Source organism: Oryctolagus cuniculus, chromosome 8 (genome assembly GCF_051225735.1).
Source record: "Oryctolagus cuniculus isolate XC-2025 breed Fujian yellow rabbit chromosome 8, ASM5122573v1, whole genome shotgun sequence".
Classification (NCBI taxonomy): domain Eukaryota; kingdom Metazoa; phylum Chordata; class Mammalia; order Lagomorpha; family Leporidae; genus Oryctolagus; species Oryctolagus cuniculus.
Genome location: NC_142874.1, coordinates 137,857,740 through 137,880,843, shown reverse-complemented (window position 1 = coordinate 137,880,843; position 23,104 = coordinate 137,857,740). Strand labels below are relative to the sequence as shown.

Genomic DNA, 23,104 nt, shown 5'->3' with positions numbered 1-23,104 from the left:
ACAATCCATGAGCTTAAACCATGGCATACTCGATGGTCTTCAAATTTGCCCATGTTTAGCTCACCTGGGACAGTAGTCACTTGTGCAAGGTTCCAAGTTAGTGGTTACAGCTCCTTTTAGAAAGCGCTGTAAAGTACTACTGCCAAGAAAACAATGGTGCCTGCTGTGGCCGAGAGAGGCTTTGACCGACCTGGGCTCCGGTTTCCCAAGGGGGTCCCTGGGCAGTCAGGGGGTGATGCTGAGCCTCGGGTTACTCTCCTGCAGGACGGACTCAACTACTTCACACGTCCTGTGACCTTGAATGCCCAGCGCATGGGAAGTGTCCAGGAAACACCAACACCGCTGGTCAGCAACGTCCCTTCAGCAGTTACCATGTGTTAGGGGCCACTGTTAACTCACATGTCCTCACAGCAAGTCAGTGCTGTTATAAACAACTGCATTTTATAGATGAGAACACTGAAGCGCACGGGTTTACCAGGGCCAGCCTACACAGCTAAGACGTGGCAGAGTCAGAATCTGAATCTAAGAGGGCGCATTCTAGAGCACGTGCTCTCAACCACACGAAACTGCCTTTCCCAAACTGCTGCTACGGACAGGACAACTCAGCTGCGGAGGGGCATCCGGGGACCCACCTCCCACACTGGAGAATGTTTGGGTTGCGTCCCGATTCTGCGCCCAACTCCAGCTTCTCACAAAGGCAGACCTTGAGAGACAGTAGCCAACAGCTCAAGTAGCTGGGTCCCTGCCACTCATAGATGTGAGCTGGGTTCCCGGCCCACAGCTTTGGCTTTTGTGAGCTTTGGGGAGGGAGCCATGATGAGAGCTCTCCGTCGCTCCCTGCCTCTCAAAAATAAACTCAGCTGGCTCTGCTGTGGCCCAGGAAGGCAGTGGAGGATGGCCCAAGTGCTTGGGCCCTGCACCCGCATGGGAGACCAGGAGGAAGCATCTGGCTCCTGGCTTCAGACTGGCACAGCACACCAGCTGTTGCGGCCATTTGGGGGGTGAACCAACGGAAGGAAGACCTTTCTCTCTGTCTTTCTAACTCTGCCTGTCAAAAAAAACTCAGCTGGAAGCAGGAGGAGTCAAAATCCACAAAGTGGAGATCACGGAAGTGTGTGTCAATCAGAGGAAGCAGAATTTGGGGACAGCAATTTAGGGCAATTTCACTGGTCCCTACTCTAAGTGGCTCCATCACCCACGGCGTTTGCCACTGTGGCTCACTTGAGGTCCAACTCCCCAGATACTCTGTGCTGTGCTTTTCCTGCCAGTTACTACTTGGCAGCAAGACCACAGCGACCTGCTTAGCGGCAGCAGAGTCAATGCCATAAAAAGTGCAGTATCCTAGGACCAGCTGTGCAAGGAAGACTTCAGGTTAGTCCTATTCCAAAAGAAAATACAGGAGAAAATCTTGATTTCATAGATATCATAAAACACACACACACACACACCACCACCACCACCAACAACAGCAACAAAAACACAACACGGTTCTCTTCAAAAGACACTATGTTAAGAGAACAGAAAAACAATCCACAGCCTGAGAGAAAACACATGCAAAACCCAAGTCTGATAAAGGACTTACACTGGACGTAAAGTAGAGAAAAACATTCTGAGGCTCACGGTCCAAAAAGCTCTGACCAGATTCCATCAGCACATAAAGTGAACCCTCACATGGCCAGGGGAGGAAAAACAAGAGTGGGATCGGGGCAAGACCTCACACTAGGACCCCTCCGTCCCTACAAAAGTCACCTGCACCTTAAAGAGACAGAGTGGTGACCAGCAGCTAACACTTACTCAGCACTTAATCTATGCCTGCCCATGTACTACAGGATCCGTAGGCAATTATTGCATTTAATCCCCTAAAGCTCTATGGCAGTTTTAAAGCATGTCCACAAATTCTGCGACACTCTTCCTTTCCTACGTACAGCCTAATTCTTGTCCCCTTGAGTGTTGGCTGGACTTAGTGGTACACCTGCAGTGAATAAAACAAAAATGACAAATACAACTTGAGCATCCCTCATCTGAACTCTGAAATAGTCCAAAATCTGAAACCCCGAGGGCCAACAAAAAACGGCACTAGTGGAAAATTCCACATCTGACTTCATGTGACAGCTCAGTCAAAACACAGGCGCACAAAAGTACTGTATAAAATTATCGGGTCAGGGTCTGTGTGTGTAAGGTGTGTAGGAGACAGAAGTGAATTTCTTGTTTTAAATTTTTTTTTTTTTTTTTTTTTTTTTTTGGACAGGCAGAGTGGACAGTAAGAGAGAGAGACAGAGCGAAAGGTCTTCCTTTTGCCGTTCGTTGGTTCACCCTCCAATGGCCGCTGCGGCCGGCGCACCGCGCTGATCCGATGGCAGGAGCCAGGTACTTATCCTGGTCTCCCATGTGGTGCAGGGCCCAAGCACTTGGGCCATCCTCCACTGCACTCCTTGGCCACAGCAGAGAGCTGGCCTGGAAGAGGGGCAACCGGGACAGAATCCGGCGCCCCGACCGGGACTAGAACCCGGTGTGCCGGCGCCACAAGGCGGAAGATTAGCCTAGTGAGCTGCGGCGCTGGCCAGAAGTGAATTTCATATAGAAGTGACACCATCTAAGATATCTCATTTTATATATATGCCAATATTCCAAAACCTGAGCAAAATAAAATCCAGAACACTTTTCTGGTGAAATATTTTGGATAAGGGCTACTCAACCAGTGCACAATTTTGGAGACTGGGCTGTAGAAGGTACTACGTTCCTCCTCCTCTCAGATCACCCACTACAGAGAGGGTCCTGTGACGAGAAACTGAAGCTTCCACCAGGACCAGCAAAGAACCAAGGCCTCTGCTGCCAGCCCCGTGAATGACAGGAACGCCCTGGAGACGGACTGCCCAGGCCACGCCCAGCCCTCAGATGGCTGCAGCCACAGGCGGGAACCTGCACCAGCAAAGCTGCTCCTGCATTCCTGACCCGAAGGGATAATGACCAAGAGCTAATGTTTGCTGCTCTAGATCATTAAGAGGCTCAGCAATGTGTCAAAGGTCACAGAGCTTAATGCAGCCTCTGAGCTGGGATCAAATCCAGGGGCTGGGAGCCCAGGGCCCACACTGAGAACCAGAGTTACTCCTAGACAGCAACCAAACCCATGGTACACAGGTTTGTTACATTTAACTTGGTCCTACCAGCATTATCACATGCTAATTCAGTTTATAAGTTTCAAATTCAGAAAGTTAGCCATGGGGCCAGGGTTGTGGTGTAGTGTTGCCATCTATAGTGGTGTACAGTTGCCATCTGTAGTGCCAACACCCAATAAGGGGGCTGATCCAAATCCTGGCTGTTCCACTTCCGATCCAATTCCCTGCTAATGTGCCTGGGAAAACAGTAAAAGATGACCCAAGTGCTTGGGCCCCTGCACCCTCATGGGAGACCCAGATTAAGCTCCTGGCTTGCAGCCTGGCCATTTGGGGAATGAACCAGTGATGGAAGATTTTTCTGCCTCATCCCCTCTGTAACTCTGCCTTTCAAATAAATATTAAAAGAAAAAAAAAAAAAACTTACCCACTATAACAAAGTTTCCACACTTAGACACGCACGCCGAGGATTCGATTCGATCTCCTAGAACCTGTTCCCACTTCACCTTCCCGGAGTGAAGGTCCAGTGCCTTCATTCTACAGGAATGGGAGCCAATGTACACGGTCGCGGGTGACCCAGGAGCGGCTGCGATCACAACCAGAGGCGACGCGTCCACACACTTGCCCGTGTCGGCCCTCCACCTCACAGGCAGCTCCGCCTTCTCCGCCCCTCGCACAGGCTGCCCTTCTCCAGAAACACCTGCGGCACAGGACGCATCTCTGGGCGTCTCACGTAGAGCTGGGGGGTCTGAGCTCTTCAACGTCTGAGCGTGAGTCTGAGAAACTGACTCGTAACAGGCTGAAGGGCAAGGCCCTCGCTCCGGGACAGACCCGGCCGAGCTCAGACACAGAACCTGCCTCCCTCGGCTCAGAGCCATGCAGGCAGCGCCCGGGTCACGGCCGTGGGAAGGCGAGGCGCACTGCGGACGCGGAGGCTCTCCAGAGCCTTCCTCCAGGTCCGGGTCGCGGAGCTTCCTTTTTGGGGTGCAGCTCTTGCTGAGTGCCGCCAGGTCCTCATCGGGAAACACTGCTTGCAGGACGTGATGGTAAATCTCCAAAATGGACCCGCTGAGGATGACTTCCAGTAGCCCAGGCACCGGGGCCCCAACGAGTTGTTCAAGCTCACTGAGGAGCCAGATGGACTTCAGGGAGTCGCCTCCACTACTTAAGAAGCGTGACTCGTCAGGAACCCGCAAAAAATCTTCCGAGACGCTCAGAACAGACTGCAGAGGACAGAGGGAGAAACAAGGTGAATAAAATGCCTACCACCAAAATACATCAACATTCACCAGTAACACAGAGGACAGCACCTACAATAGGAACTTAAGGAAATTTTTTTTCTACTAAAGATTTATTTGGAAGTCAGAGTTACGTAGAGAAAGGAGAGGCAGAGACAGAGAGATCTTCCATCCACTGGTTTATTCCCTAATTGGCAGCAACGGCCAGAGCTGCACCGATCCAAAGTTAGGAGCTTCTTCCGGGTCTCCCACACAGGTGCAGGGGCCCAAGGACCTGGGCCATCTTCTATTGCTTTCCAAGGTCATAGTAGAGAGCTAGATCGGAAATGGAGCAGCCAGGACTTGAACTGGTACCCATATGGGATCCTGGCACTGCAGGTGGTGACTTTACCCACTACGCCACAGCGCTAGCCTCTAATAGTTTTAATAACTAAAGGAGGCCGGGGCTGGAGTTGTAGCATAAATTTAGACACTGCCAGCAACACCAGTATCCCATATGGGCACTGGTTCAAGTACTGGCTGCTCCACTTCCTATCCAGCTCCCTGCTAATGTGCCTGGGAAAGCAGGGGGAAATGGCCCATGTGCTTGGGCCCCTGCACCCACATGGGAGACCCAAAAGAAGTTCCTGGCTTTGGCCTGGCCCAGCTCTGGCTGTAGCAGCCATTTAGGGAATGAACTAGAGGATAGAAGAGTTTTTTCTCCTCTCTCTCTCTCCCTCTTGCCCCATAACTCTGCCTTTCAAATAGATAAGATTTGTTTTAAGAAATTAAATAAAAGAGGCTACTTTGCTACCAATTTGTCATGAACTTTAAAATTGCAAAATACATTTTACTTTAGAAAACTTTTCCTACCCATAAAACAGGGAATGGAGTATAAAAATCTGATTTACTGAAGACCACAAAACACTAACTGCTGACATTTCCATAATATAGGAGCAACGTGTATCTTCACCTGCTTCATATAAACCAGAATTATTTTCTAGGAACCTGAAAAATGCAGTGGGTAAGACTTTCACCTAGACAGATTGTTTTAAAAAATAGCTCTCTACAGAGGCTGGTGTTGTGGTGCAGTGGGTTAAGCCACCGCCTGCAATGCCAGCATCCCATGTGGGTACCAGTTCAAGTCCCAGCTGCTCTACTGCCAATCCAGCTCCCTACTAATGTGTCTGGGAAAGCCATGGAAAACGGCCCAAGTACATAGGCCCATGCACCTCATGGGAGACCCAGACGGAGTTCTGGGCTAGTGGCTATAGCCTGGCACAGTCTTGACTGTTGAAAGCACTTGGGGAGCGAACCAGCAGACAAAAGAACTCTTTGCCTTAAAACAAAAACCACACTGTATCTAAGAAAATGGTTGGCCAACAAGATTTTACAACTCTATAGTTACTCCATTAAGTAGAAACACATATGCTGTTACTGAAAGTTCTGGAATAATGATGTAAGTCTATAACCGACTGTGGGATAACACGATTTGGCCTTTTCTATAAGAGCTAGTGGTGTGCAGTGAAACTCTTGTCAGAAAGGAGAGAAAAGTTATGTTGGGGCCGGTGCCGTGGCATAGCAGGCAAAGCTACCACCTACAATACGGACATCCTCCATGGTCACCAATTTGAGACCCAGCTGCTGCACTTCTGATCCAGCTCCCTGTTAATGTGTCTGGGAAAGCAGCAGAAAATGGCCTAAATGCTTGGGTCCCTGCACCCACATGGGAGACCTGGATGAAGCTGCTGGCTCCTGGCTTCAGCCTGGCCCAGCCTTGGTCGTTGTGGCCATCTGGGGAGTCAAGCAGTGGATGAAAGATCGGTCTCTCCTTCTCTAACTCTGCCTCTCAAATAAATAAGTAAATCTTAAGAAAAAAAAAAAAGTTATGTCATTTCCAATCCACTTCTTTGTGGAGAGCTTAATCTAATCTCACAGTGGAAAACCTTTATTTTATACAAATTGTGTAAATGAAGCTATTCTACCTACTATCTAGTAGACAGTAGTAACATTCTTTAGAAAAAAATTTTAGCTGGCGCCACGGCTCACTAGGCTAATCCTCTGCCTTGTGGCACCGGCACACCGGGTTCTAGTCCCGGTCGGGGTGCCGGATTCTGTCCCTGTTGCCCCTCTTCCAGGCCAGCTCTCTGCTGTGGCCCGGGAGTGCAGTGGAGGATGGCCCAAGTGCTTGGGCCCTGCACCCCATGGGAGACCAGGAAGAGTACCTGGCTCCTGCCATCGGATCAGCGCAGTGCGCCAGCCGCAGTGTGCTGGCCGCGGAGGCCATTGGAGAGAGAACCAACGGCAAAGGAAGACCTTCCTCTGTTTCTCTCTTTCACTGTCCACTCTGTCAAAAAATAAAAAAATTTAAAAAATTTAAGATTTTATTTATTTTATTTGAGAGGTAGAGTTACAGACAGTGAGAGGGAGAAACAGAGAAAGGTCTTCCTTCCTTTGGTTCAATCCCAAATGGCTGCAACAGTCGGAGCTGTGCTGATCCAAAGCCAGGAGCTTCTCCCACATGGGTGCAGGGGCCAAGGACTTGGGCCATCTTCTACAGCTTTCCCAGGCCATAGCAGAGAGCTGGATTTGAAGAGGAGCAGCCGGGACTAGAACCGGCACCAAAAATGGGATGCCAGCGCCGTGTTATCCCACAGTCGGTTATAGACTTACAGGCAGAGAATTAACCTACTGCGCCACGGAGCTGGCCCCTCTTTAGGAAATTTTATTAGGCATATTAGGATGCTATCAATCTTCAAAATGAACTTTTAAATTTTAAAAGACTTATTTACATATTAGAGTTACAGACAGAGAGGGAGAGACAGAAAGGTTTTCCACCTGATGGTTAACTCCCCAAATGGCCACAATGGCTGGAGCAGATAGAAGCCAGGAGCTCCTTCCAGGTCTCCCACACAGATGCAGGCGCCAAGCACTTGGGACATCTTCCACTCCTTTCCCAGGCCATATGCAGAGAGCTGGGTCAGAAGAGGAGCAGCCAGGACACAAACCAGTGCCCATAATGGATGTGGCGCTGCAGGCAGACGCTTTATCTACAACAACCCAGCCCAGGCCCCTAAAATGAACTCTTGAGAATAAATTTGTACTGTAAAAAGTGTACCTTCCACAAACACTGTAATTTTTCCCAAAGATCTTCTTTTCCACTGAGTTTATTCTTAGGCTTCAAGTTTACGTAGTTTAAATATATCTTGTTTAACTCAGAAACATCAACTTTGCCTTCATATAAAAGAGAAATAACAAATGTTTTTAAGTAACATTTTGAAATTTCACCTCAGCGCCTCTGTATTTCATTAGTGACGAACACTGTGCATTGTAAAGCTCAGAAATCCCATGAAGAGTCTGTCGTCGATGCTGAAGAAAGTAACTGTGATGCTACCAAGAATGGAATAAGCAGAGGCTGGTGTAGTGGTTCAGCAGGTTAAGCTTCCATTGTGACACCAGCACCCCACACGAGAGTGCTGGTTTAAGTCCCAGCTGCTCTGTCCTATCTAGCGTCCTCCTAATGCACCTGGGAGAGCAGTGGAACGATGGCCCCCGCGCTTGGGCCTCTGCCACCCACCCAGAGACCAGGGTGGAGTTCCAGGCTCCTGGCTTCAGACTGGCTGTGGCCATCTGGGGAGTAAACCAGCGGTGGAAGCTCTCTCTCCTGTCCTATCACCCTGCCTTTCAGATGAATGAATTAATCTTAAAGATGCCATTAACATTCATGTAACTTAGAGAAGGGGTACCACTGACAAAGGAATGACTGCATGTGAAGTACACAGCAAGACAGCCGAAATTAGGAAGGAGCCTAACGGCGAGCAGGTGCAGGCGTCCATTCTGACGTCAGTCCTGGCCAGGACTTCCACTCTCCCACCGTAGGCTTCATTTCCTGTGCCAACAGGACGGGGGGGGGGGGGGGGGGGGCGTCCAGATTAGACACGGGTTTCTGGGATGGCAGCGCAGGTAAGATCAGCATATGAACTGGGGCCCTGCTCTGTGGGGCTGGCATCCACAGGGCTTAAAGAGAACAAAAGATCATGAAGACAAAATTCACCTCTTCTACTCACTGCTTGGGCTGGGACATCTCTCCTCCTCTGCCCTGTCCTCTGGGGTTCACATCAGCAAGGCCCGGGTGCTCAGGCCCCTGCCTCACACCGACTCACACCAGCAGCCTCCCTGGGCCCCCGGCGTGCTCACACCGTGGGACTTCAGTCTCCACAGGTGCACAAGCCATTTCTACTAAACTTCTGCCATCCGTACAGTGGGTCTCTTTGGAGAGCCCTGAGACAACCCCCACCTGGCAAGGTGATCTGGGTGGAGGCGGGGGGGGGAATCACGTCATCCTTCTAAGGCTTAGATTCTTCATCTGTCAATGTGAACAGGAGCACCCACTCACACACTTTTCTGAAGAGAAATCGAGTTCATCTTACAAAGCACAAAGCACTGGACACGGGGTCTGCCACGATAAATGCCAGCATCACTCACAACGAGGATGCACGTGACCATCGCCCCAGCTTGGAGCAGCGTCGGCGCTGTCTGGCACCGAAACCTGCCTGCTTCAGGCGACTTTACCGTGAGACGTGAAGGGCAGCGAGCCAATCGACACGAGCTCATCCGGGACGGCGTGACTTGGAAGACGCTGCTGCAGTTCTTTAAAGATGCGCTCCTTCAGCAAAGCATCCTTGGACACCACGAAGAGAATCAGTTTTTCCTGATTGTACCACGTAACCGCACAAGACTCCACCTGCTGAAGCTCTTCAGCAGCCTAAGAGAGAGGATACAACTTACTGATGAGAACGTTTAAAAACGAACTTTATGAAAGCTCAAATTTATTATGGCACTTTCAAATCAACACAGTTGAATTTGGAATATACCAGAATTTCAAAAAATTACTCGCTACTCTTACTAACACGCAAAGTTCTTAACATTAAAAAAAAAAAATAGAGCCTGAAGCAAAGTAAACCCAGTTTCTTTTCATGGATATCAAAATCCATTTTGTCACTTATTTAAAATACAACCAGGGTGGGCATTTGGCCTAGTGGCTCAGATGGCCACATCCCACACTGGAGCGCCTCTGTTCGACTCCCAACTCTGGCTCCCAATTCCAGCTTCCTGCAAATGCAGACCTCAGTAGGCAGCTATGATGGTTCATGTAACTGGGCTTCTGCCACGCACATGGGAGACCTGGACAGAGCTGCCAGTCCAGTCTCAGCCATTGTGGGCATCTGGGAGTTAACTAGTGAATGAAAGCACTCTCTACTTCTCAAATAATTAAAGGAAAAAATCTCCTGATACTAGGAATAAGGAAGGCACCGAATTACTTGTGCTTTTAATTGTAATTCATCACTAATAAAAAGTCCTAGGTAATTAAGACTAATAAAATATCCTGGCACAGAACATTGGTGGTAGCAGCCTCTTATCAATACATGTATTAACAGATATTGAATACTTAAGTAGTTCTACCTGTTGTACAAGTTCAATGTTAAGACGTTTGCCATGACGTTTGATCTGACCATCCTTTCGTCCCAAGAAAAATATCTCTCCATCTTTCACAGTCACAAAGTCACCTGTGGCTCTCATTGTGCCAAGTGGTACTGTCATTTCATCATCAAGAAGACACACCCTGTTTCTGCCACCTTCCCAAGACACAAACATGGATATCATGGGAAATAAATTAAAACTACTAAATCAAGAACATCTCCAACAGCTATTACTAAACTTGAAATTTCAAGTATTTATTTTAAAAAGGGGACTTACTGTTAAGTTATCTCATAAAATCATATACAATTTTTTTAGAGTAATAGACATTGTTATCTAAAATAATTATGGTAATTTCTTAGGTGTTTCTTGTCGAGGAGAATGAGACTAAGTTAAAAGCAGGGGGCGAGTGTCTGACCGCGGTTAAGGCGCCGCTCTGGAGCCCATATCTGGATGTAAGTCCTAGCTGTGCTCCTATTCCAGCTTCCTGCTAGTGTACACCCTGGAGGACAACAGGTGCTGGCGTCAGTAGCTGGGTCCCGCCACTCCCACAGAGACCTGGACTGGGCTCCTGCTCCCAGCTCCAGCCAACCCCAGTCCTGGCTGTTGCTGGCATTTGGGGAGTGAACAAGAGGATGGGAGATTCATATTTTCTTTCTAACAAATAAGGAAAACAATTTTTAAAAAAAGTTATCACTGAAAAGCATACTAGACATAAGAAAAGTCGGGAAAAAAAAAGTTTTCTTCCTTTAAAAAAAATATTTCCCCCAATCAGCAAATATAAAACAACCTAAAAATACTTGGCCATCTCCTTCCTGAACTGTGAGACCACTGGCGTCTCTGACTTCGACCACTGTTCCCAGCAGTGGCAGTCCCAGCGGCACAGGCAATTCCCATCTGAAAAACAGCACAAAGCAGATGCAGTTTCTCACGTGAGCAGACTATCTCCCAATGTGTTTAATCTCACTGCATCAAAGAAAGAATAAAAGGTTGTCATGCTATTTTTCAAAGCCTCCCAAGAGGAAAAGGACAGGTAGAAAGGTTAGCATCTATGTTATTCATTACTGCTTTGTCACAAAGTTCCAGCCGGGTCTCATGACCAGTAACGATAAAGGTTCTGGATTCTGACCTAAAATACCAGCTAAGGTCATAGTGCCTATCAGCACCGTTCATGGCAAAACAGTCTTTCAACTCTGTTTCATACAACTAAAACCCTTACTTTGAAGTAGAGTTAAGAATCTTCTCTGGAATCCTGTGAAAGGTTGCCCAACTCGATACCTCCGTGACACCGTAAATGTTATAGATCTGTGTTCGGTTGCCTTCTCCTCTCCAGCTCCTGAGGACAGTCAGGGAGGGAAATGGTTCACCACCCAGCGCTAACACTCGGAGAGAAGTACTGGCCGACAAAACCACCGACTTGATGAGCGGAGAGCCAAACCTTCTGAGCAATGTTGGAGTTGCCTGCAGATATATTAAAAATAACTTTCTCCCTCACTTCTTTAAAAAGGTGCCTACTGTAAGAATTACTTCAGAGCCCCAGGGAAATTAACACTGCATTTACCAAATTCCAAATCACATCTGGAAAGCCACAGCATTTTTTTTAAGATTTACTTATTTGAAAGTCAGAGTTACACAGAGAGAGAGGCACAGAGGTGTCTTCCATCCGATGGTTCACTCCCCAGATGGCCACAACGGCCAGAGATGAGCCAATTCAAAGCCAGGAGCAAGGAGATTCTTCTGGGTCTCCCTCACGGGTGCAGGGGCCCAAAGAGCTGGGCCATCTTCTGCTGCTTTCCCAAGCCATAGCAGAGAGCTGGATCGGAAGTGCAGCAGCCGGGTCTCGAACCAGCGCCTCTCCAGGTTGCTGGCACCACAGGCAGTGGCCTTACCCACCATACACTACAGTGCCAGCCCCACATTATTTTCTTTTAAATACAGATTTATTTGAAAGGCAGAGTTACAGAGTGGCAGAGGCAGAGAGAGGCATTATTTTTTAGGATACTGGAAAGAGGATAAACTTCAAAAATCTTTGTTTTTGTAGGTTAATGTAAAGCATACTGATATACAAAATAAAAATCTAAATTCCTAACTTAATTATAATTTCACTTGTTTACAGTAACTTTCAGTGGGAAACATAAGGCAAATAAATTTTGACAGATGTTGGCCGGCGCCGCGGCTCACTAGGCTAATCCTCCGCCTTGCGGCGCCGGCACACCGGGTTCTAGTCCCGGTCGGGGCGCCGGATTCTGTCCCGGTTGCCCCTCTTCCAGGCCAGCCCTCTGCTGTGGCCAGGGAGTGCAGTGGAGGATGGCCCAGGTGCTTGGGCCCTGCACCCCACGGGAGACCAGGAAAAGCACCTGGCTCCTGGCTCCTGGCTCCTGCCATCGGATCAGCGCGGTGCGCCGGCCGCAGCGCGCTGACCGTGGCGGCCATTGGAGGGTGAACCAACGGCAAAGGAAGACCTTTCTCTCTGTCTCTCTCTCTCACTGTCCACTCTGCCTGTCAAAAAAAAAAAAAAAAAAAAAAAAAATTTTGACAGATGTGGCAGCATATCATAGAATATTTAAGTCAAATTCTCCTAGCATAATACACATGAAAGACTCACACTAAAAGAATTTTGTAGGCATAGTTAACCAATTCTTTTTTCCATTTCCAAAAAAAAAACAAAAACAAAAACAAAAAACCAAACAAGTGGCACAATCAAGGGACATCTCTTGATAATTAAACTAATTATTATTATTCCATTGTAAAGCATCATACAGGGGCAGCATCAGTAGGTTAAGTTGCCACCTGCAGTGCTGGCATCCCACAGTGCTGGTTCAAGTCTTGGCTCCCGATTCCTGTCCAGCTCCCTGCTAACACGCCTGGGAAAGCAACAGAAGACAGCCTAAGTACTTGGGCCCCTGCCTCACACGGGAAGACCCAGATGGAGTTTAGGCTCCTGGCTTTGGACTGGCTGAGCCCAGTGTTGCCATCTGGGGAGTGAGCTAGCAGTCAGATGGAATATTGGTTTCTTTCTCTTTCCCTGTCTTTCAAATGGATAAACTTTTTAAACTATAGAAATACAAAATATTCTCCAAAACCCTGAAATACTGAATAATCCAAGACGAAACATCTTTTCTGTCCTAAGCGGTACCTGCAGAACAGTCACATCCTCTCCGTCCTAAGCGGTACCCGTGGAACAGTCACATCCTCTCCGTCCCAAGCGGTACCCGTGGAACAGTCACATCCTCTCCGTCCTAAGCGGTACCCGTGGAACAGTCACATCCTCTCCGTCCTAAGCGGTACCCGCGGAACAGTCACATCCTCTCCGTCCTAAGCGGTACCTGCAGAACAGTCACATCCTCTCCGTCCCAAGCGGTACCCGCGGAACAGTCACATCCTCTCCGTCCCAAGCGGTACCCGCGGAACAGTCACATCCTCTCCGTCCCAAGCGGTACCTGAGGAACAGTCACATCCTCTCCGTCCTAAGCGGTACCCGCGGAACAGTCACATCCTCTCCGTCCCAAGCGGTACCCGCGGAACAGTCACATCCTCTCCGTCCCAAGCGGTACCCGCGGAACAGTCACATCCTCTCCGTCCCAAGCGGTACCCGCGGAACAGTCACATCCTCTCCGTCCTAAGCGGTACCCGCGGAACAGTCACATCCTCTCCGTCCTAAGCGGTACCTGCAGAACAGTCACATCCTCTCCGTCCTAAGCGGCACCCACAGAACAGTCACATCCTCTCCGTCCTAAGCAGTACCCGCGGAACAGTCACATCCTCTCCTTCCTAAGCGGTACCCGCGGAACAGTCACATCCTCTCCGTCCTAAGCGGTACCCGCGGGAACAGTCACATCCTCTCCGTCCTAAGCGGTACCCGCGGAACAGTCACATCCTCTCCGTCCTAAGCGGTACCCGCGGAACAGTCACATCCTCTCCGTCCTAAGCGGTACCTGCAGAACAGTCACTCTGTGACGGGAAAAGAGCACAGCAGCTAGTCTGGATGGGAGCACTTTGACGGAAGCTGGCACAATAAGCAGAGAGGCGCCGCTGGAGAGCGCAACAAATATCTCCACAACAGAAGGATCGAAGGTCAGAGGCGAAGCCAGAAACAAAACATCTTCTTTTGTGACATCAAAAAGCAACCTAAGGGGGGGGGGGGGGGGCAGGAAGGAAAAATCATTATATTCTTAGAATCGTACATATGAACTCTAAAAAATATTCAAAAATTTAAAAAAAGGAACCTAAAGCAAAATATAGTTATAAGATCTCAAAGCATCTGGTAAACAAAGATCCTAAAAAAGTATTTGATGATCAAGTTTCACCACCTGCAACACCAGCGTCCCATAGGAGCACCAGTTCGTGTCCCAGCTGCTCCACTTCTGATCTAGCTCCCCACTAACACATCTGGGAAAGCAGTGGAAGACAATCCCAGTGGTTGGGCCCCTGCACCCATGTGCGAGACCCAGATGAAGCTCCTGGCTCCTGGCTCCAGCTGTTGCAGCCATCTGGGAAAGAACCTGCAGACAGAAGATCTTTCTCCCCCTAACTCTACTTTTCAAATATTTTTTAAAATAAATTTTGTCCATGAAGCAAAGTTTGTCTACACTGAACCATCAAAGTATCTCTTAGGGCAGATGTTTAGTGCAGTGGTTAAGCCAATACTTAGACTGCCCACATCCCACGTCCAAGGGCCTGGGTTTAAATCCACCCCGACCCTAATGGGATTTCTGCTCCCACTTCCTTACCTCTGCAAACTATAGAAGACCTGTTCTCCCAGTGCAGGCAGCTGTTCTCTCGTGCACTGGGAGGCAGCCTGTTGGGCCCCACCCGACAATAAACCTTCTCCCTCACTCCAGTGTTTGGTGTGTTTTGTGGTGGCCTTTTCTTTCAGGGAGTAAATCAACAATGGACGATCTCCTTCCCTCTGTGTGTCTCCCTCTTCTTGCAACTCTGCATTTCAAATAAATCCATTTTTTAAAAAAGATTTTCCTAAATTAAACTTAAAAATCTCAATAAGGGGGCCTGCACTGTGGCATAGAGGGTAAAGCCACTGTTTGCAGTGCCAGCATCCCATACTGGCACCAGTTTGAGTCCTGGCTGCTCCACTTCCAATCCAGCTCCCTACTAATGTACCTGGGAAAGCAGAGGAAGATGGCCCAAATCCTTGGGCCCCTGCGCCCAAGTGCGAGACCCAGAAGAAGCTCCTGGCTCTTGATTGGCTCAGCTCTGGCTGTTGTGGCCATTTGGGGAGTGAAACAGTGGATGGAGAGACCTACCTCTCTCTGCCTCTTTACGTAACTTTGCCTTTCAAAAAAAAAAATTTTTTTTTTTCAATAAATCAGACCTTACCCTTCCCTAAGACAATCATGCCATGTAGAGGTAGTAATTTCAAGGCAAGCAGTAATCCTCATCTTTGTTTTAGGAACAGGTCACCCTGGTAATATTTGGGAGCCAGGAATAGAGTTAAGATTGTTTTACTATGTCTGAAATTTGATAGTGCCTATCTTAGTAACCTACATCTAAAACAAATATAAAATTTAATATTAATTTCTAGATTATTTTAACACTGCAACTCTAGAATCAAATCATTTACTGCCTCTCTTAAGAGCCTAAAAGTAGGGGCTGGCGCCGTGGTGTAGCAGGTAAAGCTGCCGCCTGCAGTGTCAGCATCCCATACTGGCGCTGGTTCAAGACCTGGCTGCTCCACAGCTCTCTGCTACAGCCTGGGAAAGCAGAAGACAGCCCAAGTCCTTGGGGACCTGCACACATGTGGGAGCCCTAGAAGCTGCTCCTGGCTTTGGACTGGCTTAGCTCAGACAGTCATTTAGGGAGTGAACCAGGGGATAGAAGACACCTCTCTGCCTCTCTTTAACTCTGCCCATCAAATTAAAAGAAAAAGTCTAGAAGTAAATGAAATTGATTTAAGAGGCAAGTGAATTGAAGGTCAAGCACAAAACAGTATTAAGGAATTCATACACCTGGTCATGAACCAGCAGCCCGCCTCTCTCTGGGCAAATGCTTGCTCCCACTGCACAGACCGTTTCTGTTCTGCTGGGCCCCGAGCCTCCTCAGCAACGGCCTCTACCTCTTCCAAACTCTGTCGCCTCCCCACTCTGACAGTTCTCCATAGCTCATCCCCACCTCCCAAACTCTTAAGAGAATGACAGCCTTTATTTCATACGCAAGTTACCACCCATCAGCTTCCCCTAACACTAAGGGATTTATGTAATTTATTACAGCTCCTGTCCTTGTAAGGACATCCAAAGAGACATATTCCAACCCAGTAAAAAAAATTAGAGTAGAATAAGAGAGGGAGGAGATGTACAATTTGGCACACGTTCCCACAGACCTACCCCTAAGGATAAAGCTAAAAACTTGCCATGGGACTCCAAATCCTATTAAGCTGGGTGGTAATAATGCCATCTCACATGTTAAAGTGATCACATTAAGTGTGTAACAGATTGTGTAGATAGCAATGAAGTAGGCAGGCATACAGGTTAAAATTGATCAGGTTTGTGAGCCGGAAGATCACACCTTCACCACGCCCCTGTGTGACCCCATGCCCCTACCTGGCACCTGGGTGCCCACCAGCCAATCAGGTTAATTAACCACTCCCCTTTGGAAGTAGGTTAAAAGCCTGGGACAAGGTGTGTCCTGCTCTTGTCTTCTGCCCTGGCCTCTTGCCAGAAGAGGGCTGGCTGTAGCCCTGCGTCTCCAGGGCTAGATGCCCCTTCCTGGCCTGGATGCTCCTCTACGTGGCTGGTTCCTGGTGCTCGGTATAAACCCAGATTTACCCCTTTCTCTCAGATAAACCGCTCTCTCTCCTATGCATCTTTCACACTAAATAAAGCTTAAAATGTGCCATGCTGCCTCGTTTATTTATGCCTGTATTTAGAATTCTTCTCTAAATATTAAGCAAGAACCCTCTCGGGCTGATTAATATTGGAGATTTATTAAAAAGCATATGGTGATATCATATGACACCCCAAATTCCGGTAACATATGTGGCATCCCAGATGGCGCTTCCGGGGAGCTCTAAGGGGCCACATTTTTGTATAGAATTTAGGAGGTCATTCCCGATATCAGGATTAAGTGTCAAAGGTATCACATAAATAAGACCAAGTGTCGCCAGCGCCACAGCTCGCTTGGCTAATCCTCCTAGTTGCTAGTCCCTGTTGGGGTGCCGGTTCTGTCCCGGTTGCTCCTCTTCTAGTCCAGCTCTCTGCTGTGGCCCTGGAAGGCAGTGGAGGATGGCCCAAGTACTTGGGCTCTGCACCTGCATGGGAGACCATGAGGAAGCACCTGGCTCCTGGCTTCGGATTGGCGCAGCGTGCCAGCTGTAGTGGCCATTTGGGGGGTGAACAAACGGAAGGAAGACCTTTCTCTGTCTCTAACTCTGCCTGTCCAAAAAAAAAAAAAAAAAAAAAAAAAAAAAAAAAAAAAAAGACCAAGTGTCTGCTAATAACAATAGATAGAATTAAAAAGAAAAAGAGTAGAGAATGATCCAACATGGGAGCAGGCCACACAGCAGACTCAAAGAATGACAAACACCCTAAACAGCACTCTGACCTCACAATCAGCCCTTAAGGCATTCGGATGTGGCTGAAAAACCCAGGAGAGCATTTCAGGCGTGGAAAGCCAAGACAGTGTGGCAAAAAATGACCTACATGAAAGATCTCTGTGAGTGAGATCCCAGTGGAAAGAAGGGGCCAAAGAAGGAAGTACTTTTCTCTGAAGGGAGGAGAGAACTTCCACTTTGCTTATGGCCCTGTCTAAATACTGACAGAATTTGTGGACTCAAAAGGCTTCCATAGTCTCAGCAGCTCATGTCAAGCGACTTGGGTGATCAGTGACGTCATAAATAAGAGTGTCAATTGTTAAATCAACAACAGGAGTCACTGTGCACTTGCTCCCCATGTAGACTTCTGTCCTTAATGAGTTGTACTATGAGAATTGTAAAACTTGCCTTCAAACAGTACTTTATACTTTGTGTGTCTGTGTGGGTGCAAACTGCTGAAATCTTTACTTAGTAATAGAGTTGGTTTCTGTATATGAAGATAATTAAAAATGAATCGTAATGAAGAATGGGATGGGAGAAGGTACAGGAGGTAGAATGGGAGTGGAAGAGCGGGTACGGGGGGGGAAGAACCGCTATATTCGCAAAGCTGTACCTTTGAAATTTGTATTCACTAAATAAAAGATTTCTAAAAAGATAAATAAAAAGAAATATTCCACAGTATCTTCACATCTCAAAATATCTTATGCCTATTATTCAAACCCATGCTGTTAACCAATTCCCTACTTTAAACCTATAAACAGGTATCTTTTCTTTTAAGATTTATTTTATTTATTTGAAAGACAGAGTTACAGAGAGAGGTAGAGACAGAGAGAGAGGTCTTCCATCCACTGGTTCACTCCCCAGATGGCCGCAATGGCCGGAGCTGTGCTGATCCGAAGTCAGGAGCCAGGTGCCTCTTCTGGATCTCCCGCGTGGGTACAGGGGCCATAGCAGAGAGCAGCATCAGAAGAGGAGCAGCCAGGACTAGAACCGGCGCCCATATGGGATGCCAGCACTGTAAGCCAGGGCATTAACCCGCTGAGCCACAGCGCCAGCTCCAACAGGTATCTTAAAGCAAAGAGAAAACCTACACTCCTCCCAGAATTTTTCTCTTATGGCCAGTTCCTAGAAAAAGAGTGCTTTCATTATCTTCCTTTTCCTTATCTCCCAGTCTCCCATCTCCAGCATCCTCTAATCTATCCTCAAAGGCACTCAGAGGTCACTACAGACAATACTGCCAATTACAAGACACCTCTCTGATGCAGGCAGGTGGATAGGACACAACCGATCAGAGTTGTGAGCTGGAAGACCATGCCTCACCATGCCCCCACCTGACCACATCTGTGTGCCCACCAGCCAGTCAGGCTACATAACCACTCCCCTCTGGAAGTGCATAAAAGGCCTGGAACACAGTGCGCCTGGCCCAGCCCCTTTTCCCCCGCTGCCCCTCACTCGCTGCCCCTCACTCTCTGCCTTCGCTTCGCTGCCGGTGCTAAGCTGCAAGCAGCTGCTCATGACCACTGCTGCACGTGGCTCTCGCCTGCTCTCTGCTTGGTATGGACTCCAGCTTGATCTCCAGACCGCCCCTTCTCCTTCAGGTAGAGTCCACACTCGCCTACGCATTTCTCACCGATTAAAACGCTTAAAAACTTACCATGTCGTCTAGTCTATTTGAGGCAGTATTCAGAACTCGTCTCTGAATTTGTGGCAAGAACCCATACAGCTTGTTAATTTCAGAAATATTACTAAGCAATTAGTTTCATCTCTACAGCATGTAGCCATTCCCTCTTTCTAGACCTGCCAACACATGGTGCCACTGAGTACTAAAGACGTGGCTGATCCACAGAGATGTGCGAATGTAAAATGAGGGCTTCAAAAAATTCATGGAAATCCTTAGTATCTTTTAACTGCATTTTCCATGAACTTTTTGAAGGCCCTTCATATATGCTAGATTTAGAAATGATTAATGCGAGAGTCTTGAATCCACACAGGTCCGAGACATCTCCCCCACTCTTTCCTGGCATCAGGAAAACAAAAACAGAGGTGCCACGCGTCTGCAGAGCCTCACCATGCCCACACCTTGTCCCAGCTACAAATCAGGGAGACGTCCTGTGCCTCCCGCTCCCTATCACTGCCCCAGCTGTGAATCAGGCAGCCAGGGGCACCCTGTCATCAGGGACCCCCGTCTCATGGTGTCTGGTATCTTCTCCAGCTGCTCCAGCCTGCATCCCACAGCCCTTCGTTTGGCCGCTCCAACTCATCCCCATCTATCTCCCTCCTCCCTTGACACGAGTTCCCTATAAAGCCCCAGCCCTACACATGAGCCCTGAGCTGCTCTCCCTCCGAGGCTGCTCCCGGCAGTTCTTCACTCTAATAAAACTTTCTTTGCTCAGCATGGTTTTGGCTGCCATTCTCGGTAGTGGTTGAAAACCCTTACAATTAACATTTCTAGTAAAATGTGGGAAGTGGAGCAAGAACGCAGTGGCTGAGTAAGACATTCCAGCAATCATCTCCTTACAAAGGCATCAATTTGAACAGCTACTCACACACGTTACCTTCCCAAGACCTAAGGAAACCCGGTGAAGCTACCACAGTGCCTGGTTTTCACCTAAGATAGTGAAAAGGACAGAAAGCAGAGTGGCCATATCATCACTCCCCACTCCCCTTCCAGCTCCAAGCATTACCGTTCTATGCCCTCCACCTCAGGAAGAAAGAGGGGTTAAGCGCAGACCTCAGAATTGAAACCTATTATCAGGCCAACCCAAGGCCCTCAGGCCAGCACTGCAGGCGGAGCCTTCCCATGACACTTCTCCCTACCTCCAGAACACACAGCTCCAAGCCCTGAAGAACAGTGTGGGAAGGACAGTGAGAACTTTGCTTTGGACCCTACAGTCAGGCCTACCATGATGCCATCCAGTGCCAGGTAAGGTCCCCCGGGCCAGTGCTGGCAGATGTACCCTCTAGCAGTTCATTCGGAACACACTAACGGAGGATCTGGGACAAACCTAGGAAGGGCCACCCTCCAGTACTGAAACAGTATACCAATGCCTGACTTGGAACAGACCTGGACCTGGGAGGTCACCCAGTGCGAAAATAGCAGAAATGTCCACAGGCTCAGGGAAAATAAGTGGACTGTTTACCTTCTCAAAGACGAGCACAAAGCCATACACAAATACAGAAAAAATTCCTAATCCTTTCAATGTACAGATGTCATTTACCAACAAGCATCAAGAACTGAGAAGGACTTTCCCTAATGAACAAAATAAGGTGTTAGAAACCAGTCAGATAAATGGACACAAATTTTTGAATGCATAATTTAAAATAGCTGTTTTGAGGAAACTTGGAGATTCAGGAAATCAGAGAAATGAGTCATTAGTCTAATAGAGAAACTTAACAGAATTTTTAAAAATCAAGCAGAAATCCTTAAGCTGAAAAGCACATTAAGAAAAATTAAAAACACAGTAGAAGGCATCAATAGCAGAACAACTGAAAAAGAAAGATTCAGGAAGCTGGATAAGGCTATTTGAAAATATACAGGCTGGCGCCGCGGCTCACTTAGCTAATCCTCCGCCTTGCGGCGCCAGCACACCGGGTTCTAGTCCCGGTCAGGGCACCGGATTCTGTCCTGGTTGCTCCTCTTCCAGGCCAGCTCTCTGCTGTGGCCAGGGAGTGCAGTGGAGGATGGCCCAAGTGCTTGGGCCCTGCACCCCATGGGAGACCAGGAGAAGCACCTGGCTCCTGGCTTCAGATCAGCGCGGTGTGCCGGCCGCAGCGGTCATTGTGGGGTGAACCAATGGAAAAGGAAGACCTTTCTCTCTCTCTCTCTCTCTGTCCACTCTGCCTGTCAAAAAAAAAAAAAAAAAAAAAAAAACTGTAGGTGTATACACACACACACACACACACACACAGAAGGGAAAAAACGAAGAACCAAGAGACATGAAGGAAGCTTATCTGGGAACCCTGGGGCAGCATTAAAGAGCAAATCCAAAAGCTGGGCTTCAAAAGGGACCTGAGAAGGTCCCATGGATAGAAACATATTCAGAGATAACAAGGAAACTCAACCCTGAAGAAGCAAACATCTAGACACAGGAAGGCTCAGAGGTCACCAGTAAAACGCAACTCAACCAAATCTACCCCAAAATATAATTAAGCTCTCCGAGATTAAAGATAAATAGGATTCCCAGAGCCACAAAAAAAAGAGAAATAGGCATCCCAGTTTTCTTGGCTGCAGACTTCTCAGCAGAAAACTTACAGGTGAGGAGGTGATGGGATGAGACTTCCACAGAACTGAACGAACAGTGCCAACCAAGAATAATCTACCCAGTAAAGCTACCATTTAGATGTGAAAGAGAACTAAAGGCTTTCCAAGCAAAAGCTGAGAATCTGTCACCTCCATCCCTGCCTAGAGGAGTTCCTCAAACAGACTGAAAGAAAACTCAGGAAAGTGAGCAGGGAGCCTGGATGTAAACCCACACGTCTACAGATCTGACAAAGGTATGATGTGCACTGGAGAAAGGACAATCTTTGGTGAACAGCAAGGGGAAAACGCTATCCACACGGAAGAATGAGGCTAAACCTGCCTTTCACCACATTAAGAATCAATTCAAAACAGATTAAACAGGTAAGTGTAAGAAGACCTGAAATTACGAAACTACTAGAAGCTAACGTTTCAAGACACTTAGTTTTATGGGTAAACACCTCAAAAGCATAGCAAACAAAAGCAAAGTGGACATAGGAGATTTCAAACTGAAGAGCTTCTGGGAATAATCAACAGACTGAAGAGACAACCTGCAGAATGGAAGAAAATATCTGCAAACTACACACCTGGCAAGGGGTTAATATGCAGAATACATAAGGAACTCAACTCAATGGCTCAAGAATAATCCAGTTAAACAGCAGGCAACAGGGGCCAGCACCATGGTGTAGCAAGTAAAGCCGCTGCCTGCAATACAGTCATCCCATATGGGCACTCGTTCAAGACCTGGCTGCTCTGCTTCCAGTCCAGCTCCCTGCTAATGTGCCTGGGAAAGCAGCGGAAGATGGCCCAAGTCCTTGGGCCCTTGCACCAACATGGGAGAACAGGAAGAAGCTCCTGGCTCCTGGATTTGGCCTGGCCCAGCCCAGCCATTGTGGCCGTTTGGGGAGGGAACCAGCAGATGGAAGATCTCCTCCGTCTCTTTCAAAAAAAAAAAAAAAAAGTAGGCAACAGATCTAAATGAGCTTTTCAAAGAAAGTCAAACAAATGGCCAATAGGTAGAATACTCAATATCACTAGTCATCATAGAACAGCTGTTATTAAATAGACAAAAGGTAAGAGCTGGCAAGGGTATAGGAGAAAACAGAATTCTTGTGCACTGTTGGTGGGAACGCAGACTGGTATAGCCATTGTCTAACACTATATATAGAGATTCAAGAATTGGGACATGGCCGGCGCCGCGGCTCACTAGGCTAATCCTCCGCCTAGCGGCGCTGGCACACCGGGTTCTAGTCCCGGTTGGGGTGCCGGATTCTGTCCCGGTTGCCCCTCTTCCAGGCCAGCTCTCTGCTGTGGCCAGGGAGTGCAGTGGAGGATGGCCCAGGTGCTTGGGCCCTGCACCCCATGGGAGACCAGGAAAAGCACCTGGCTCCTGCCATCGGATCAGCGCGGTACGCCGGCCGCAGCGCGCCGGCCGTGGCGGCCATTGGAGGGTGAACCAACGGCAAAGGAAGACCTTTCTCTCTGTCTCTCTCTCTCACTGTCCACTCTGCCTGTC

General features: G+C 48.2%; 1 protein-coding gene across 48 annotated transcripts in view; it reads right to left on the bottom strand.

Moving 5' to 3' along the window:
- Positions 1–23,104, bottom strand: part of AASDH (aminoadipate-semialdehyde dehydrogenase) — a 41,289-nt gene that overhangs the window by 5,523 nt on the left and 12,662 nt on the right. For 34 of the 48 annotated variants that reach the window (XR_016212184.1, XR_016212185.1, XM_089302750.1 and 31 more), the window contains 7 exons: positions 13,744–13,936; positions 11,028–11,269; positions 10,599–10,705; positions 9,794–9,966; positions 8,903–9,095; positions 7,449–7,564; positions 3,541–4,336 (listed from right to left, as the gene is read on the bottom strand). Coding sequence is in view for 46 of the 48 variants with exons in the window: in XM_089302750.1 (XP_089158876.1) it covers positions 3,541–4,336; positions 7,449–7,564; positions 8,903–9,095; positions 9,794–9,966; positions 10,599–10,705; positions 11,028–11,269; positions 13,744–13,936 (1,820 nt within the window). In the remaining 2 variants the exon portion in view is untranslated. Of the gene's footprint in view, positions 1–3,540; positions 4,337–7,448; positions 7,565–8,902; positions 9,096–9,793; positions 9,967–10,598; positions 10,706–11,027; positions 11,270–13,743; positions 13,937–14,538; positions 14,744–23,104 lie in introns of those variants that run through there. The other 14 variants (XM_089302767.1, XM_089302760.1, XM_089302759.1 and 11 more) reach the window with 8 other exon arrangements.